This window comes from Musa acuminata, chromosome BXJ1-6 (assembly GCF_036884655.1).
Source record: "Musa acuminata AAA Group cultivar baxijiao chromosome BXJ1-6, Cavendish_Baxijiao_AAA, whole genome shotgun sequence".
NCBI lineage: Eukaryota > Viridiplantae > Streptophyta > Magnoliopsida > Zingiberales > Musaceae > Musa > Musa acuminata.
Genome location: NC_088332.1, coordinates 45,010,545 through 45,030,564, shown reverse-complemented (window position 1 = coordinate 45,030,564; position 20,020 = coordinate 45,010,545). Strand labels below are relative to the sequence as shown.

General features: G+C 38.9%; 3 protein-coding genes and 1 long non-coding RNA gene across 4 annotated transcripts; 2 read left to right on the top strand and 2 right to left on the bottom strand.

The window, feature by feature from the left end:
• Positions 1 to 438: 438 nt before the first annotated feature.
• LOC103990114 (uncharacterized) lies at positions 439 to 5,669 on the bottom strand. The gene is made up of 6 exons (XR_001978581.2): positions 5,049 to 5,669; positions 2,860 to 2,906; positions 2,643 to 2,717; positions 1,661 to 1,893; positions 972 to 1,375; positions 439 to 829 (listed from the first exon to the last, which is right to left on the bottom strand). It is a non-coding gene; the product is annotated as an uncharacterized LOC103990114 (long non-coding RNA).
• A 587-nt stretch (positions 5,670 to 6,256) lies between these two features.
• LOC135677300 (L-ascorbate oxidase homolog) lies at positions 6,257 to 8,770 on the top strand. Its single transcript, XM_065189482.1, has 8 exons — positions 6,257 to 6,574; positions 6,651 to 6,760; positions 6,830 to 7,100; positions 7,174 to 7,270; positions 7,342 to 7,687; positions 7,775 to 8,140; positions 8,241 to 8,319; positions 8,385 to 8,770. Exons 1-8 carry the CDS (start codon positions 6,443 to 6,445, stop codon positions 8,583 to 8,585), a joined length of 1,602 nt encoding a protein of 533 aa, XP_065045554.1. The 5' UTR covers positions 6,257 to 6,442; the 3' UTR covers positions 8,586 to 8,770.
• A 1,127-nt stretch (positions 8,771 to 9,897) lies between these two features.
• LOC103990116 (protein TUNICAMYCIN INDUCED 1) lies at positions 9,898 to 13,646 on the top strand. Its single transcript, XM_009409152.3, has 2 exons — positions 9,898 to 10,432; positions 12,621 to 13,646. Exons 1-2 carry the CDS (start codon positions 9,935 to 9,937, stop codon positions 13,383 to 13,385), a joined length of 1,263 nt encoding a protein of 420 aa, XP_009407427.2. The 5' UTR covers positions 9,898 to 9,934; the 3' UTR covers positions 13,386 to 13,646.
• A 921-nt stretch (positions 13,647 to 14,567) lies between these two features.
• Positions 14,568 to 19,428, bottom strand: LOC103990117 (uncharacterized). The gene is made up of 7 exons (XM_009409153.3): positions 19,220 to 19,428; positions 17,579 to 17,648; positions 17,042 to 17,101; positions 16,812 to 16,926; positions 15,809 to 15,924; positions 15,258 to 15,382; positions 14,568 to 14,975 (listed from the first exon to the last, which is right to left on the bottom strand). Exons 1-7 carry the CDS (start codon positions 19,294 to 19,296, stop codon positions 14,852 to 14,854), a joined length of 687 nt encoding a protein of 228 aa, XP_009407428.2. The 5' UTR covers positions 19,297 to 19,428; the 3' UTR covers positions 14,568 to 14,851.
• Between the last annotated feature and the right edge of the window lie 592 nt (positions 19,429 to 20,020).

Here is a 20,020-nt window from a genome sequence, read left to right as displayed (position 1 = left end):
CGCATATATCTATCATCCACTGTTCAACACCTTTCTCTATGAATAGTACTCAGCACTAGATACCACTTTCTACCAAGTCATCAGTAAATTGAAGGCCTTTTCCTATGTCATTCATCAAATAAACTTAGTCTTCAACAAAATGTAGAAGTTCCATATCAAAAATCTAATTTACATGATTTTTGACACATACAAATCATCCTTTTAGCAAATTTACTAATGAAACCACCCCAAGAAACTGTCTCCTTATTACTTCATTGGTTTAACAACTGTATGCAAGTTGAGTGATCCCAAGGCTCTGAGAAGAATGTTAATAAGCATGCATTAACATAATGAAAGAATAAATCATTCTTTCCACTTAAAACTCATGGAAACACAAAAAGATATAACATCTTTATAACATACCCTAGCAGTGAATAGAAGTAAAAAACAGATCCCAGCCAATAGCACTTTCCAATTCTTCTTCACAAGGAGAATCAAACTTTCAGCCTAATAACAGTTTCCAGTTGGTAATTAATTTTCCATGTTAGAAAACAAGTAGATTAATAAAATAAACCTGTATAGACCAGAAACTCATGGTAGAGTACCGAAGAAAAAGAAGAGAATATCATTCTTAAACAAACCATACAAGCATATATATCAAAAGACAAGCTATATGACAGTGGAGTTACTGTATGACTTTCACCTTTGACTTCTGAAGCACTGTTTGGCTTTTGGAGAAAGCAAAGCACAATCAATTGTGTGAGAACCCAGAGACAACGTTATCCACAGTGCACATCTCCACTGACTTCTGTCCCTTGTGGTTTCCAGAATCTTCCCATCCTCCACCCACCTGTACATGATCATCAAACACCTGCGATATGTTTTTTGTTCTAAAATCATTGAGCTTTTTTAATCTTAATGTTTTCCAAGTTTTGTATTTTTTATTCCATCGTGGTGATAACAAGTACATAAAGATCTACCAAATTACTTACATGTCACCATTCTTAAATTGATGAGATTTGACAGCGAGTTTCCGTCCCTTTTGTGCAATGGAATTCACATGGTGCAATGGCTCAGCAGCAACAGCTTCAACACCCCTTATCAACCGTCCATGGTCATGCTAATTGCACCCAACCAAAATAGCATTCATGTCCTTTCACTGGCTGTGTGGCTCAACTTACCCATCTTGATCGAGACATGGTTTGGTGTTTTCCTCTCGGAAGAAGTGGTGGGCTTCACCAGGACGAAGACGAGGAAAACTTATTGAACCTTGTTTGAAGGTCTCTAATAACTCCTCCATCTCAATCAACCACTCCGATGGATTCCATTCAGGACCCACTTCACGTGGAACGGAATCTGCATGCTCCCTTCTCTGTCAAATCCTAGCATCATCGATCTGGAAGAATCAGATAAATGAAACATCAAGATCTCTGGTTGATTTCGAATTAAGGTCAGGTCCAAAAGATGCATTTCATGGTCGGAACTATCATGTCAACATGAACAAATGGACCGAACGCAGCAAGAATCTAAAGCTAAGATCTATAGGAAAATGTGAAAAAGATCTAAATCATGTATGTCTCAAATGCCTTTGAACCACTGCCCATTATTTAAAGAGAGATATTGGACTGGACTATCGAAAGATTCTGTAAAAAGGTGGCATGAGATAGTGGTGGTTGGTTACCACATTCTCATATGTTTGTAGTAGTTGGCATCAAGTTTAATCAACTTCTTGAAGGTTTGATGAGGATACATGTCAGGATCAAACGCGGAGCTGGAAATCCACATGCTGCTGCATTTACGTGGTTTAGCTGGATGTTTGCAGAGGAGACACAGATTTTGTGAGCCCAAAGAATGACCAGCATTTTATATTAAGGTAGTGATGAGGTCCCTCATCATCCCCTTTATTTCCTGATTCTGCAAGTTAAGAGGAAAGCCAACATATTTAACAGATAATACAGGTGCAAAAACTCATATTTTCTAGATAATGTAAGAATTATATCGGTGTTAAAATTTAACAAAGTCCAGTACCATGAGTACAAATACCAGCCAGATTTGAGATCATAGTGTATAAAAGAAAAGAGAGAAGCATATTATCTGTCCGTAACGTGTTATTTATAATGCATGCAAATCCATTCAAGTAACCACATCATCAATTCCTCCCTCAGCTAAAAATACATTCTATGATTTTTTTACATTGTTTTTGCCTACTAAGAACAACCACAAAGATCCTTACAACCTGTGATATTCAATCTAATCAAGTAGTTTCTAGCAGACATCAAGCAGAAATTCAATCTAGACGAACCTGTAATCAGGTCATAACGGGTCATTCTTTTTCTTTTTTCTTTTTTCTTTTCTTTTTTGAGAAGAATGTTGCAAATACAAGAAAAGATATCCACAAGCAGCAGGAAGAGCAGGCAAATTGTCAAGGAATCATCGGCTAAATTGTCAAGAAAGACATGTCGAGTTATTCCATAGCATTTAACATCCAATGAAAAGCAGCAGGAAAGCAGACAAAAACATGGAAAGAACTCAGATCCACAACAACAATTTCATCACAAACAAATCATCCAAGACTTTGAATTAGAACATCTGCACCATACATCAACTGAACAATTGCACCTCTACCAGCAAGGAGGGGCTTGAAAAAATTTTCATCAACTCACCTCTAAACAAATGGCTTCCCTGTTGCTTATATGAGAGCTATTACTTCTTTGAGTTGATGTATCCTCGCATATTCCCTATCAATGGCAGAAAAATAGAGGCAACATTTAGAAATGAAATTGCCGACTACAACAGGTTAGTTTCTTGGAAGCTATTAAATGAGGTTGGACCAGAACTTTTACACATCACTAAAGCAATCACAAAATGGCATGAATAAACCTTGTGGACTCTTTGCACGAACTTGAACTCCAAAAGGAACTTGGATCCTACACTACCAAGGAGAGAACTGGAGTAAGGAGATCAATATATATTTAGATAAATGTAATGAAACAATTTTAATTTTTAGATGCAATGCCTTAACTAGTTCAAGAAGGTAATCAAACACAACTGTATCTGCTAGAGAGAGAAAAAGCTACATTCATTGTATTTTTTCATAAAATTATTGTCTTGCTTGCATACTGATATTGCTGAGGTTTAACCTCACGTTCCTGGCATCTTCAGGCATATTTCAAAACATTAAATCATTGTCGATTAGAATGATATTTAACCAAATGGTCCTAGGGTTGATGGAGTGAAACAGTTCATTTTCTTTGGATGAACTATGGGAGGTTACTCTTGAAGGAATGAGACTCTCAGGCTATTGTTTGACATAGAATTCCAAATGGATTATTGGGGTTTCAAGGCTAATGTTTTTGTTCATCATCTCTCAGACATTCATCTTGGGAAAGAGAAACAATGCCCTTCTTTCTAAGAAGAGTGAATTTTAAATAAACACCACTATCATCAGATTAACTTGATTTACATTAATTGTTCCTAAAAACTTTGTTAGCAATCTCAACTTTTTATTCTAATTTAATAAATCAATCACAATCACAAGCCTAATTTGCAAAATCTCTTACAATGTAAATACAGAGTTTTTCTTTAAGATTTTGGAACTTCATGGATTTATGATAAAAGCTTGAATGGGTCAGATCTCTAATGACTACTAGCAAATTGTTTGTTCGCCCTAGTGACAATCCAAGAAAATGGATATATTATTGTTGCTGGCACAGATATGGTGATCCCTGTCATCAGATCTCTCCATCCCTTTTATGGATTTACTCCAAACCTGTCTGCAATTAAATTGATGAAATCAGGTGTTTAAGGTCTAGGTATTGATAAGTTTCATATAAAATTTAAGCTAATTCCCCAGACTTTCAATTATGATATTGGATTCAAAATAAACTTTTCTTGACCAAGTCTTCCGGATGTTCACATGTTTGCCAGTATGTGTTTAATTATCTTTCCCACATAAATGTATATGGATTACCAATGAGTAACAAGGCCTCTTCATAAAGACTATATGGATATTATTGCCCAGAATCATACTTTGCTAGCTCCTCACGTTGCAAGATCATTATAATTTTTCGGTGATCAGACAAGGTGTTACAAGAACATAGATAGTAAGAAAAAAATGACAACAGCATAATATGCCAGATTTACGTGCTAAAAACAATTGGACAGTTCTATAAGTGAGTACATGGAATTTGACATTGAACTAATGATTTTGATATAAGATTCAAAATCTTAATAAAAATTAGGATCACAATTGGTCGGATCAGATTTGTCAAATATACATTGTATTAAAAATAATTAAAAATTGCAAAGTAAAAGAATAAAAATAAAACAAAAATAAGAAGAATTTTTTAGAATCATAAAGTCAGCTAAGATTCAATTAGATCCTAATTGATTCATTCACAATCAGCTGATCCAGACCAGTCAATGGAATTGGTGATGCCATATACTAGTAAAGGCATAACTTAAGCTAATTCAATCCAATAATCCATGTCTCTTGCTGAAGTCTTAGATAGATTAGGCTTTTTTAAATTAGATGTTAATCGATGCAATGCTCCAAAGATGGTGACTACTGACAGTGGGAGACATCTAACTTCTAAGTGCAGGTTGTAGGCTGCAGGTTGCCAATACACATAGCTAATTCCTATATTTTCCATAAAGGATATGATGACAATGGTCAAGAATGCCGCAAGTTGAATTCGAAGCTAGTTCAAAAGCAACCTCAAGCTTTCCAGGCTTTAGCAATATTCTCATTGCACACTGTTATCAACATAACATGGTCAGTTTCACGCATTAAGAAGACACTTACCCAAGAACTACATTGGAATTACACACACCATATCCAATGTTTCTCCTCTACAGGTGAATTCGGCAATCACTATTTAATAATAAGCATAGAAATTTCCACCGGGCCCTCTCATCATACTCGTTTACCATGAAAAGATGCAATTTCTAAGCATCATCCTCTGTGCCGGATGCTGTTTCCAATCCCTAATTAACCGTGATCGGACAAATTTGCTTCATCAAAACGTAATATAGCGAAGAAAAGGAGGAGGAGAGTAGAAAGTTCTCACCGTTCATTCCGCTGCTCCCACCAGCACTCCACCCATCCTCCTCGCGCTCCTGGAAGCCCTACTCGCCGGAAACGTCCTCATCGTCCGCGGTCGCCCCCGGCACCTCTCACCCTTTCTTGAGACATCTGGTAACTGAATCAAGCTCGACCCGATCTCAGCTCGATCAATTCGGCTCTCGTCCAAAACGGCAGGTGGGACCCACACTCGTGGCACGTACAACCACTCGTGAACAGATCAAAACGGCTTCTTCCCGAGCAATAAAACCCTTGCCGTTTCCAGCGCAAACCACGGCGACGACGACGACGACGACAGTGTATTGAGGGATCAAAGGAAGAAGAGGTCGCGGCACGGACCGATCACCGTGACACGGAGAGAGAGAGAGAGAGGTCGGCGGGGTGTCCCGGCGTGGGTCCCGCGGCGAATGTCATGCCCCACGCTGCCCACCTCCGCTTCTCCTTGCTTCATGCCGGAAAGTGCAATGAGTACATGCGTCCACGAAGGTTCCAGTCTCCGTAAAGCCCAAGGAAGCGTTGCATGATCACGTCGCCTTTTGCAGATCAACACTGCATGGTATCACACGAGTGAGCACTGACTGGTATTGTTTCTTGCTGAGTGCTTGGCGTTCCCTTTCAAACTCGGCATCATTTCCTCTTGTCTATCTAATTTCGTGTAGCGATTATTATTATTATTATTTTCTTTTACAAGTGTTGTGAGGTCGAAAATATATTGATTTCTTATTAATAGGTATAGTTTAATGAATTCTATGATATTGTTGGTCATAAAAGCCACATTTCATCCTTAGTAATTGAATAATATAAATAAAAATTAGATATCTTAGAAGTAATTTACATACAAATTCCATGATTATAATCCTCAAGTGATGGCAATCATCATTGCCTACCTGTCAACCTAAATCACCTCCTCTCCAATGGCGACAAATTGATGAGCCGCTCCTATTTGTGTTGGGAAAGAAGGAAGGCGAGCCCAAGCAAGCCCCGGCTGTACGCCACCTTCAAACAAAGCGTGCTCATTACTACGCCTCTCCCTGTGCCTCAATTTCCGTGCCGTCCGCTAACCCCGGTGGAAACTTAGCAAAGCCGTCCCCACACGCGACCATCACGCCGTGGAAACCATAGATCACGCTGTTCGCCATTAACTACATACTGCGAGTCACAGAGATGGAGATGAGGAGGTGGTGGGACTTCGAGAGCTCAGCTTGATTCATATGAGTCTTTTATGCTTCGTTTCACGGACTTGTGTTTGTTCACAGCTCAGTTACCACTCACCGTTCATCGCTACGCGTTAACGCGTTCGATCCTTGTAGCTGTCGCCACGGCTTTCCTGCTTATAAACCCACTCCATCCTCCTCCTCCTTTCCTCGTCCGACGCTGAGAATGATGAGACTGGTCTGTGGAGTTTTGGTGTTCTTGGCCGCAGCCTTCGTCGCCGGAGCTGACGACCCCTATCGATTCTTCACCTGGACTGTGACGTATGGGCCTATCTATCCTCTTGGAGGTCAGCAGCAGGTTTGTTCGTTGACTGCGTTTGATTCATGCTTTACAGAGATGAAAGTAGATGGTGATCTTGGTTTTGGTCTCGAAGGGAATCCTCATCAATGGCCAGTTCCCTGGACCTCGCCTCGACTGCGTCACCAACGACAACATCGTCATCGACGTGATCAACAAGCTCGACGAGCCACTGCTCTTGACATGGTAGCGACGGCGCTTGTTCCTTCTTTCTGGTCTGGATTTGCGTTTCCTTAGAGAGGGATGTGTGTGCAGGAACGGGATCAAACAGAGGAAGAACTCTTGGCAAGATGGAGTGCTGGGGACCAACTGCCCCATCCCCCCCAATGGCAACTTCACGTACAAGTTCCAGACCAAGGACCAGATTGGTGGGTTCACCTACTTCCCCTCCACCGGCATGCAGAGGGCGGCGGGTGGTTTCGGCTCCCTCAATGTGTACCAGAGGCCGCAGATCCCGGTGCCGTACGCGAAGCCCGCCGGTGATTTCAGCTTGCTCGTCGGCGACTGGTACAGGGCCAGCCACAAGGTAACAAGACTGAGCTGCAGACATTGCTTCTCCGAGAGTGACACTGAATGCGTCTTCGCGCTGTATGTTGCAGGTGTTGCAGAAAGCTCTGGATTCAGGAAGCTCGTTGCCTTTCCCAGATGATCTTCTCATCAATGGACAAAAGTACACTGCTTTTGCCGGAGATCAAGGTATCTCTGCTTCACTGATCAGCAGTTTCTTCCCCGTTACATTCCTAAGCAAAATATGGTGCAATGTGTAGGGAAGACTTACCTCTTCAGGATCTCGAATGTGGGCATGACGACCTCTATCAACTTCAGGATCCAAGGCCACAAGATGAAGCTTGTGGAAGTAGAAGGATCGCACACTCTTCAGAACATCTACGATTCCCTCGACATCCATGTCGGTCAATCCTTGTCCGTGCTGGTCACGCTTGATCAGGCTCCCAAGGACTACTACATCGTCGCCTCCACCCGGTTCACCCGGAAGGTCCTGACCGCGACCGCCGTCCTCCATTACAGCAATTCTAACTCCCGTGTTTCCGGTCCGATCCCCGGCGGTCCGGCCTACGGGCTGCATTGGTCCATGAAGCAAGCTAGAACATTCAGGTACGAGTCGTTCTAGCCATCTCACGATCGATGTTTTTGGTGACAGCTTCCACGTTTAATCTGATCTTTTGTTTTCGTTGGCTGAAGGTGGAATCTGACAGCAAGCGCAGCCAGGCCGAATCCGCAAGGTTCGTACCACTACGGCAAGATAACCAGGTCGAGATCGATCATGTTGGCCAATTCAGCAGCCGTGATCGGTGGGAAGCAGCGCTATGCTATCAATGGCGTCTCCTTTGTGGTGCCCGGTACGCCCTTAAAGCTCGCCGACGACTTCAACATCGCCGGGGTCTTCACTTGGGACAGCCTTCCGATTCCGCCGGCCGGAGGTTCCCCTGTTCTTAGCACGCCGGTGGTCCGGTTCAACCTCCATGATTTCGTCGAGATCATCTTCCAGAACACCGAGAACACCATGCAGACATGGCATCTCGATGGCTACGACTTCTGGGTCGTCGGGTGAGCTCTTCAATCGCGTTGCTTGGTTGCATTAGATCAAAGCAAGCTTGCAGTGGCAACATGGATCTGTTTCTTACGATCAACTGCATGAATGATGCAGATATGGTTCTGGAAAATGGACAGAGCGTCTCCGAAGACGGTACAATCTAGTGGACGCTGTCACCAGACACACTGTGCAGGTTAGTAAATGCATCTTCCTGTTAGCTCGGAATGCAGCGTCTCAAATCTCTTCATGGTCGTATAGGTTTATCCAAATGGATGGTCTGCGATCTTGGTGTCATTGGACAACCAAGGAATGTGGAACCTGAGGTCTGCAATGTGGGCAAGACAGTACTTGGGGCAGCAGTTCTACATCAGAGTGTGGACTCCAGAGAAAAGCTACGCCAATGAGTATGACATGCCTGCAAATGCCTTGCGGTGTGGGAAGGCTGTTGGCCTTCGCTAGTACTCGGAACAATAATATCCTTCGTTCAACCTGTCACGACAGGGTGGCTGCAAAGCAACAGAGAACAATAATGAGAGAGTGCAAGAAACCATCTTTTTTATTATGTCACCTTTGTATCTCCATTTGTTTTCTTACATGTATCAACAGATCAATTGCAAAGATCATTCCTACACGGTGATTTCGCAGATTGAAAAGATCTCTATGAATAAGACTAACTTAAAGGATCTCAGCAATCCGTTAGTGAATTTTAGAATATTAATAATTATTATATCCCACCGTCGAAAAGGATTATGATTTCATAGTATACAGTATTAGTATTGTGGAGTCATCTTCTAGTATATAATTTACTTATCATCGATGTTATCATTGGTCTACCATCCGTAACGTAATCGGAGAAAAGATGACTGAAGGGGAGGAAAACGATTTTTGTCAAAGTCTCGAACTGTGAGCGAGAAATTAATAATTTAAAATATAATAATTTTTTTAATTATTTTTATTTGTATCTTTTTTACACATGGCACAATACGTGTGATAATTTTTTTCGACATGTGAGAAAAATTAGAATTAAATATTTTACTTTCATATATATATATATATATATATATATATATATATATATATATAGGAATCTTAATATTATTTTTTTAAGTATAAGAATCAAAATACTAATGATAGTTAACTATAAAGGATAATATATAATTATCTCAAAATCTCTTAATCAAATTAATATTTATCTATCTTTAATTTCTTAAATTACCTGTAAGTCTGCAGTATGTTTTGTATTAATTTATTTTCCTTTTATTTACTATCGCTACGGTTTTAGTTTGTGAGATTAAAACGATTAAAGCATTTATTATGTTGAAAAATCATCACATGTCTTTTAATCAGTGTATTAAAAATTGTCATGTATCCTCATTTAACATTAGTTTAATTCCTCTTCTTATTATGTTGTATCTTTGAAATAAAAGTGAATATATATTTTCGGAATATGCCATCTGTATCCATTACTACATTACAAAGTTGCCATGTGTCTTGCCGAGGTTCATTTACACAACGGGTTTGGATTCGGATCTAATCAACAAGTACCCGATCCGCTATTTGTTGTAACGTCTGTTAAAATCATTATAACGGGATGGAATAGGGCGCTTGATCTGTTAATACTGTTATAACTAGTTGGTGGTAAGCACTGGGTCATTATGTGGCGCATTCTGAGCCGTTTGATCTCTATATCCATCGTCGTGTGTCGTGGGGGAGCAGGATATGGGAGGACGGTTAACGTCACCGCCGTCGCTTTAAATAGGCAACGCGAAGACCAAATCGATCGAAGAATGCGAATTTGGGGGAATTAAATGGCGATGCCTTCTACTGTTCTCTTCGTCGTCTTCCTCCTCTTCCTCGCCGCCGGTTCCTCCGATTCCTCCACCGCATCCCTCCCCTTTAACTCCTCCTTCACCCTCCTCCCTCCCCCGCCACCGGATTCCCCGCTCCCTCGACCGCTCCTGAGGGAGGTGGTGAGGGCGCTCGCGGCCAAGGAGGGGTGGGATCCGGCAGCTGAGGTTAGGATCGCCGATTTGGACGGAAAGACCGCCAGGATCGGCGTGTCACAGAGGTATGAGTTTCACGTTAGGGTCGGCAGGAGGGCCATGATCGTGAGGTTCTACGATGAGGCCGTCTCGTGGAGAAGGGCGGATGGGGCAGTTGTTGAGTCTGGGTCGGACTTGGTCGCTGGTGATGGGGTCGCAGGGCTCATGCCGGCCGTCAGGGCTTTGGAGTTGGTGGGGCCGCTCGATTTGAGGGTTGACGGTGGTGGTGGAGATGCTGATCTGATCTCGCTGCATTTGCCCACTGTGAGCTATCTTCCCCTATTGCTTTTTCTTTACACTTATTTGTTTTCTGGACGCAATTTATAAGGATAAGGTTCTTTACGTTTATATTTTTAGTTCCGGATTTAACATGCGTCTGAACGAATTGTTGAATGATGTGATGCGGTGGTAATTTAACCCTTCTTTTTAAGAATAGTAGTTTTACATATCTGACGGTTTGTAACTTCATTTCTTGTAGTACGATTGATTTAATTGGGATTGAGGTCGTTGATTACAGAGTGATTTGAATACAAATCGGTGTTGTTCACTTGTTCATCAATAATGACCATCTGTTGTACCTGCCTATTGATTGTAGGCTCAACGAGTTTTAGCCAGGACTGTACTCTTTTATGATGTTCTATGTTCATATCATTTTAAATGATTGATCTGAAGTTCCAAATCACCATATATCATTTGGTCAAAAGCAGTAAAAGGGAAACGGAACAGTCGGAAGATAGAGTTGAAGTAATCCCAAATTCTTCCATTAAAATGGTAGCTTAAACAAGTGAGAATTGTGTTGTTGGATACTGAAGGCCGGTGAAATTAAAATTAAAGATTTAGAAAGCATTACATTATGAACTTGTGCAGCCATCTTGATCTGCTCATCAAACTTGAGAGTGAAACATGTGTTATTGTGACTTTCATTTATAACTGAAGTCTAAGACTTCAAATATTACCTAATATTTTAACCTGGTGGTTCTTATATTGTTTATGAAAATTTAATCAAATTCCTTCTGGTTTTGTTTTCTAGTTATGCAACTAGCATTTTCCATCATCTTCTTCTAAATCTTCTATGTGAAATTACCTATTGTTAATTGTAACCCTCATATGAGCAAACCTTGTAAAATAGGCTTCTGTAATATTTATCGTATTCTATTTTTGTTTTTTATGTGTCTTAATTAATATATTTTTGTGATATTCCTTTTAGCCAGCATATGATCTCATGTATTATCGTTAACTTTAATGAGTAGCCTTGTTGAGGTTCATCAGATTGTGCGCAGCTTAAAGTCTAGCCATAGTAATCTGGATCAGGATTGTCCTGAGCAGATTGGTGAACTGCTTTTTGTTGAAGACAATATAAAAGCTCAAACATTTTTAGAAGAAAAAAAATATAGAAAAAGGAAGATGATTAAGGAATACTAATCCTTACAATATTGTAATGATTAGTAATGGAAGTCTCAAACAACAACAATAACAAAGTCGGAAGTCTCAACTAGTCTTAGAAGTCTCCTTAGCAGGGAAATCAGCTGATCAGAATTGGCCATTATCAACCTTTAAAAGCATTGACTGTATTATAATATCACAATTTGTCTGTCATTGATTAATTTTTTTCTTTTCATATAGATCCTAGTGTCTTTTTTTGAAAAACTGAAGATTTTCTTTCAAGTTAAGAATTTGCAAATTACTGAACATAACTCTTGTTGTCATACTATCAAATATTCTAATAATTTTTTGCTTTTATGAGTTGTTCAAACACAGAGATAGAGGAAGTAATTTCTATTTGGAGTTTTCTTGTCCAAAAGTTAAAAAAACACTAGTTCCTTAGCTGGTGCTATTCTAGGGAGTTTGTAATATGAGCTTTCTAGAAATTTGACATTCATTTAGATTCATATTGAATCAAGAAGGTTACTGAATTAAACATTGAATCCAAAAGTTCTGTGAATGATCAACACGGTGGGATCTTAACTGGAGAGAAATCTTTCAAAAAAATGCAAAACTAAGCACATATACATTGCATTGTCTTTGACATGTAAATGAAAGAACACATTGCTAATTTGCTATTCATTTCATTTTAGTTTCTTCACTTGGGCATTCTTATGACAAATCTGATTTTGAGCAAGATTTTTGGACTTTGTAAAAGGAGAAATGCTGTATCCGCCTAGTTTTGTTTATAGTGTTTTGTAGCCAAACATGCTTCATACAGTATGCTTCATGATGGTTTTCCTGCCTTAAACATTTTAGTATAGCTGATGTGCATATGTTGGTCCGACAGTCTCTTGTTTCAATCTGTGTGTGTGTGTATGTATATATATATATATATATATATATATATATATATATATATATAGAGAGAGAGAGAGAGAGAGAGAGAGAGAGAGATACATTTGCTTTCCAAGTGCTACTTATTTTAGTACATTATGAAGAAGATGAAAATTTTTTTGTTCTTTTGCAGTCAAACATCACCTATAGTGGCTTAAGGAAGATACTTGTTGGTATTGGCATCAGGATAAAGATAGAGGGTGCCCAAGGAGTCTCTCTCAGCCACCCATATGATATTGGGCTTTCGCTTAATGGAAGCTTAGCTGCACATGTTGAACACCATAATAAGTTTTGGCACCTTGGCTACTCCTCTTGCGTACCACATCTCTCAGTGCATGTCATGGGATCAGTATCAGTATCGGCTCATGGGTACGATAACACTGTAGGTGACATCGAAGCTGCATTCAAGACCGATGATACTGTTGAATTGCTACCTGCAAAATGTTACAGCAACGGCCGTGTAAAGCAGATATCATCCTGTTCATTTTGTTTTGTCAGTTCGAGGTTGAGCATGCTAGACAAACTCGTTGGGGGCTTGCTCGGCAACAATGTCTCTCCCGACACATCCGTACGATTCACCAAAGCAAAGATCACATCAGCAACTGTAATCAAATTCCGATTGCAGCTCGAAAGAGACATTACCGAGAACAACAACAGGAGCTTGGAAAAGGTACCAGAATGGAAGCAGAAACCCAAGGCTGCACAAATCTGGTTGGAGATAATGGCTAGAGTGGAAGGAGAAGGGCGGCTGAAGCCTGTGTTAGTAAAAAAGCTGAAGAGACCTTACACCATCGCCGATTCTATTTCTTTCAGCAGTTTGATGTCAAATATTTCATTCACAAAATTTCCATCATTCGTTGTACCTCCCGAGGCTTTGACATTGGATGTAAAGTGGTAGGGAGGATGTACAGTTTCTGTTCGGTAATCGTGGACTCACAGAAAGGAGATGAAGTGCACATAACCTTATATCCGTCGTCTGCGTATATAGAGGAGGAGGCCACGGAGAGTATTCATGGTAGGAAATTTGCTGTCTATGTGTCAACAGAGGTTGTAAATTAGTAGAACCCGTCCTTCTGTGACGAATAATTTGTGTTGGATTACCAGAATATATATATAATGGTCTGTTCCAAACTTCTTTTGGGATTGGAGTTAGAAGCAATCATCCTGTCATCATTTGTTTTACTTTTGGCTATTGGAGAAAATGTCTGTTTCAACCCAATGCATAGGCAGAACGTGGTGCCGAGCTGGATTGGAAACACTCTTTAGTTTGGTGTTCTGGACGAGAAATATGTTAGTAAGAGTTCGATTGAAGACAGTGGTCGAGTCTGACATGCACGCGATTTCTCGATCGGATCGATCTTGTTGCCATAGATTTTAGATTTTCACCTATCATAACTAGTCTGACCGATAACCTTATTTCCATTTGACTTCAATATTTGATTGACTTTGATTATCAATTTACCATAATCCGATCTGATAAAATAATTAATCTAAATTATTTAATATAAAATTAATAATAACGAATTCATTTTATAAGATAATCTTACTTAAATCGGAATGTTATGTATTCGACCACAATATTGCACAAAAAGAGAATTCTTCTATTTCTAATATCAACGGCCATCACATTAAAATTGGCGTGAAGACTGACTACGTACAGATCAGGATAGATAGATGATGTGCTTCTTTACAGCTCTTTCTTGTTTTCTTCTTTACAGCCATCACATTAAAAGCCTCAGCTGATGATGATGATGATGAGAAATTACTAATCAAAAAAGTTAGTTAAAGCTGGTCCTCACCTTACCAAGTGATCAGAAGCCAACTTCTGACAATGCCTTGGAGGGTTCGTTTCATCAAGTGGTAGAACAAAGGAGGCAAGCTTTCAGATTTGGCTGTGGCTAACAATTATGTAACAATGTCTGGTCTATGGGTTCAAACTTTGTAACAATGTCTCTGTTTTGACCCACCATTCAAGGATTTCATGACAGGTCAACCAGCGATCATTATTAGGGTTCACAAGAACCATCATACTGACTGAGACTATTGGCATTCCATCCATGATTCCTAAAAACATGCATCAAAAGCAAAAGGTTGGACTCATAATATTTATTTGTTCATGGTGACAGAATAAAATTCATAATCCCAAGTAATCTTGAAATAGTTGTCTAAACTACAAAAACTTGTGTGTCTGCAAAACATTAATGCTACGAAATTGATGCACCATTTATATCAGGAAGCGAGCTTGTCCAGAGCGTTACCCAGATCGAGAAGGCTAAACATGGCAACCGGTAAATAGTCGATACATGCGATGAAATACATCAAAGCTCCTTCACCAAATATGTCGGTTTCCACCACGGACACTTGTTACATCGATGGTCTCTGACAAGCAGAAAAAAGTTGCCAGCTGATGAAGGCCATCACCAGTGAAGAAGCCAGTTCAAAGGCTACCACCTTCGGAGGGTGCCACCCCAAAGCTCTTCTCAGGTAGCTGCAATATTTATAATAATAGAATGTCCAAAATGAAACGGTTTGCGTTCAATGTCATTAAGACCCAAGCGAAATCTTATGAACCAAATGAAATTGAATTAGTGTTCATAGCAAAAATACAAGCAACATTAGATTTATCATGCATATCAGTGTGACGATTACTTCACAAAGCTAGCATACGGTAATGCATCATCAAACATGGTTGCTGTGTCAATTCCATGCTTAGAACTTGTGATAGATGGCTATAAAGCTAACAACATGAGTCGAAAGAGAGATAAAGAACCTTGTGATAGATGGCATTGTTGCAAGAACACCAGCACATGCATAAATTATTGGTATCAGAGTTCTGGGTTTGTTCTTCCTAAGCCACATCAAGGACCCAAGTGCAGCAAGGGAGAGATTTAGTACCTAATATCAGGAAAGAAAAAAAAAACAATAGGTTATAATCAAGATAATTTAAATAAATTAAGTTCATATCCTCATACATAATGAATAACTTGCTATCCTGATTGTATAAGGATAACAAACATAAATCATAAAGAATACGAAAAGAGTTATAATAGAATTTTTTTTCCTAAACTATAATACAATTAACAACACTAAGGAGAAGTCCGGTCTCCCCAATGAAGAAGGATTTGGGGAGATCAATCATATCAAATAAAATTAATCTAGCCTTCCAACTCTAGGAGTTAGCATGCATTACTACTAAGTAAAACAACAGCAGATTACTGATTACCTATTGCTCGTAAATTGTTTATTCTAGTAGACACTAATTTGACCATCAAAAGTAGTGCAGATAATTTTGCTAAACTCAAGCAAGAGAATTATAGATACCAGATTCGCATTTGCTTCGATGCCTTGAAAAATGTATTCCCACGTGAATTCTAATCCTCTAGCTCCCACCCAAAGAGGTGCCAATCGGTGCAGAACAGAATCTGCAAAAGCCCAGCCTGCATACAACAAGAAGTCACGTCATGCGAAAAACAAAAATGAAACTCCTGCAATATAATATAATAAAATGGCAGTCACACACCAGCAAAACACTAAAAGCAAATTAAGAAGGTGGAGATATAAAATTAACTAAACAGAACAAGCTGTCTAAACGGACTAGCTCCTAGCAATATATGCTGTGTCAGATACTACTGATATCAGATTCTAGAAATATGAAATTCAAGAAAATTAAAAAAGCAACAATTAGAAGGCCAACAAAGTAATGGACATGAGAATGAAGATTTATCTGACAATAAAGATGTCAACATGTGAGCTAACGTAAAAAACTTAAAGAACATAGTTCCAAACATTTAGGAGTACAATATTAAACACTATTGACACAATCCTCAAATGATGATGACACCGAGTGGCATTTTTATACTGTGGGATAGGCATCTCAATGACTAGGTCAGAATAAAGAATCTGAGAGAGGTGGGCTAAGGGGGAAGATGAACCTGTATGTAGGTAATACTAGTAAATCAAAAGAAAATCTCTCCTCAAGGGCCCAAAAACTTTCTGATCTTTTGTATATTGGAGCACATGTGAAAAGATAACATGCACAACCCATCTATATAAGCTCGGTTTAGTTGTATTTTCCTCCGTGGTTCAAGGATATCTAGAACCAAGTCCCTTAGTTAACATCGTATAGGGCAAACACGAAATGCAAGTTGTGAAAATACAGGTAATAAGAGAGATGAAGTACAAATGTGAAAAACTGATTGACCTGTAGGTAGCTCGTCTTATTTCCTAAATTATTACGTTAATGTACTTTCACTACGAAAACAACAGAGATTCCAGAAGAATTGAATGCCCAAAAACCAGAAAACAAATAGCATTACTTTCTTACCAAGACCAACAGCCTGGAACTTATGATTCTGAGAAATGTTTCTGTGCATCAGCTGCGTCAATGCAAAATAAAGTCCAGCTACATCTATGAATCCAATCAAAGCTTTGAGCAATTCCTAGTGAACCAAATGAATAAATTAAGTATTTGTAGCGAGAACAACCTGGACATACATATATTTTCGGAAACAAAAACTCTAGATTTAGGCATCTAAAAGACATGCGGGGAACCACCTGATAGGGATCAAAGCTGTCATTCTCAGGTACTTTAAGAAATGTTGCCAGGCAAATAAGCTGCAGGTAAACTATGTTGAGGTTAGAATAGGTAAAGAATAATCACAAGAGTAGGAAGTGAAAATCCTAACTGGGACATTCAGAGGTGAAACTTACAACAATAATAATTTCATATATCATGAGCATAAAAATTAAGAATAAGCAAGTAAAATTAAAATTAAACATTTTATCCTTCTAGATGATTGAACAATAGTGTATCAGTTTAACCAAGAGTAAAGGACTAGAATAATCTACAACAAACAATAAAAAGACTCCCATGCAATAAATTTAATTAAGAATGTGCGAAGATATATGAAAATTTTACCCCAAAAAATCCACATGTTTTCTACAAGTAAGGGTAGGCATCCAATACCACAAAGAATGTTAAATTAAGAATGAAATCATACGGCAAGATCATTAAAATTAGACTTAAGGAAATACTTAGATAATTTTTTTCACGTACAAAAAAGTCAACTGCAGTAAATTGAATTTACAAACCTTTACTAAAGTAGTTCCCAAATAAACTACAGCAGCTTTAACAGAAGTTCCAATTGTATCATACTCTGACCTGTACGAAGCACATGGAATGAGATATGATCTATGATATGCAGAAGCATGTGAATTTTTTATAATAAGTCACCTTTGGTTCTGATAACATAAAAATGGCAAAATCTCCAACAATGATTACAACAACAATCATCTAAAAATAACCATACAAAAACATGTCGATAATTGGATAAAAAGGTTCTGTAAAGTCAGCTAATAGTAAACTAGAATAAGTTAGGATCTGATGCAACCATCAACTTCAACAAAGATCATAAGCAGGTAGAAGTTGCACCTCTAGCCCCAACATCCACATGTACCCTTTCTTGTGATACAGATTTTTTAGAATTTAACTCTATTATTTCTTGTCATCTATAACTTGACTCAACTCCCTGCTGCAACATTGTGCATAATGGTCATTTGTAGAACATTTAAACAACTTAAAATGACTTCGAACTGATCTTATGGACAAGAACATCTTCAAATAATGTTCTCTAGGACTATCTCCTTAGAACTCTTCCTCACATACAAGAACTAATCTTGTGTACAGAATCTTACCTTGTCTCATATACTCAAACAATATGTTATTACTAGATCCAACCTTGATAAATCTAAAATTAGATGGTTGTTCACAAAATATATTGTTCCATTACCAATTTCAGTAACCTATCAGGCAGATATAGTGCTGGTATACATGATGGTATGTAGGCCCATATCATCCGGTACCACTCCATAAAATAATAAAAAATTAAAATGAATTAATATGTACCAGTATTGAGCTATATGTTTCAATACTGCAGCTTGACTGGACTAATAAATACCGACCTGCATGTATTACCCCGACTGATATCTTAAATCTTAATTTCATGCATTCTATTTCTAGCAAGATGAAAAGTTCAATAATTTAAACAGCTAAACAAACGAAAGACTAAGATCTGTATTCCTTCAAACACAAACTAAGCAAAGATTACAAACATTGAATATTTTCAACAAAGTTCAGCAAGTCAGAAAAAGGATGGCGCCTCGCACTAGGCTCCCGCCAACGAGCATTCTTCACTTCAAGTATGAACAGAAGGTTATACCCACAACTTACAGTCTCCCCCAGTCCTACCGACATTCCATATCCCCAGAGGTGAAATAGAATTGTGTAGCACAAACATTAGCTTCCAAAAGACACTTAAACTTAACCGCAAACTCATCCATCGTCGTCTTCGGATTTACCACATTGTTAAAATGCTAGGTCGACAAGCAAATCTAAAGCTAAAGCAACGTTAGCGAATTCTCTTCTTCAAGGCTCACAAATAGCTCCATCGTCACAAAGAAACACCATGACAAGCCCCGACCTGAATCTCGCCAAATAATTTGCTAACTAGAACAAAGGTGAGAATCCCTAAGTTCGATGAGAACAAGGATCATGACCAAACTTACAAACAAATCGACGCGAACGAAACCTAGGGTTTCTGGAAGAAGCTCAGGATCGGATCTGAACACAAATTGCACTTCAATAATCCCACCGACGAGGAATCGGAGGATAAGTGTGGATCGGCGATGGAGATCAAAGGAACCGATGGTCAGAGAGGAGGAATCGGGGCTTACAGAGGAGTGGCGGAGTAGTAGACGGCGTGAGGGCCGAAGGTGAGGATGGCGCAATTGAAGAAGTGAAACACCGTCATCTTCCTCCCGACTCCTCCCCCTCCCCCTCGCTCCCGCTCTCGGTTCGTTCGCTAACAGCCTCCGCTGCTTTGTTCGACGGCGGTTGTTACGGAGAGCACGAAGAAGACTCCTCCCCTTATTGGGGCACTTAGGAAGACGACGTCTATTAATGGGCATCCTGATGATAGTACACAAGTCAATATTGGGCCTTACTTGTGGGCCGGATTACATATTATGAATGATCTAATTGGCTTTGTTGTACCTAAAAGCACAAAAGAAATATGTTTTTAATTAACAGCTAAAAATACATTTATGAAAAGGTTCTGAGGGTTTTATGAGTTCTCACTAAGATAGTTATTATATTTATTGTAATTTATTAAGTCTGTAGAATTTTCTGCTCAAAATTTCTCGAAAACGGATAGACTATTTCATCCCTTAATATTTTATTTTTCTATCAGATGTATAATTTATATTGTTTAACACTTGCTATCATAGAGTAGTAGATTGATTCAGACCCAACACGAAGAATTTAAATTTATCCAATTCATTCTCTATGACCAAAAATATATATTCCAATGTATAATATCACTCCTTGATTTTATTTTAATTTTTTTATCAATGTTATTATTAACTTGATTAGAATTGTTCGACACTGATCTCTAATCGAGACTAATTATATGTATTATTCAACCATCAACGAGTCATGAGATCAACAACGAGAGTAAAAGATTTATAAGTATATTG

What these genes read in the sequence shown, in the direction of transcription:
- LOC135677300 (XM_065189482.1), top strand. Translation starts at nt 6,443, where the DNA reads ATGATGAGACTGGTCTGTGGAGTTTTGGTGTTCTTGGCCGCAGCCTTC. An exon ending in CTCTTGGAGGTCAGCAGCAG is followed by an intron (nt 6,575 to 6,650) that starts GTTTGTTCGTTG and finishes TTGGTCTCGAAG; the next exon opens with GGAATCCTCATCAATGGCCA. An exon ending in TCACCAGACACACTGTGCAG is followed by an intron (nt 8,320 to 8,384) that starts GTTAGTAAATGC and finishes ATGGTCGTATAG; the next exon opens with GTTTATCCAAATGGATGGTC.
- LOC103990116 (XM_009409152.3), top strand. Translation starts at nt 9,935, where the DNA reads ATGGCGATGCCTTCTACTGTTCTCTTCGTCGTCTTCCTCCTCTTCCTC. An exon ending in TCTCGCTGCATTTGCCCACT is followed by an intron (nt 10,433 to 12,620) that starts GTGAGCTATCTT and finishes GTTCTTTTGCAG; the next exon opens with TCAAACATCACCTATAGTGG.
- LOC103990117 (XM_009409153.3), bottom strand. Translation starts at nt 19,296, where the DNA reads ATGACGGTGTTTCACTTCTTCAATTGCGCCATCCTCACCTTCGGCCCT. An exon ending in GTTCCAGGCTGTTGGTCTTG is followed by an intron (nt 15,925 to 16,811) that starts GTAAGAAAGTAA and finishes TGTTGTATGCAG; the next exon opens with GCTGGGCTTTTGCAGATTCT. An exon ending in TCGAAGCAAATGCGAATCTG is followed by an intron (nt 15,383 to 15,808) that starts GTATCTATAATT and finishes TCCTGATATTAG; the next exon opens with GTACTAAATCTCTCCCTTGC.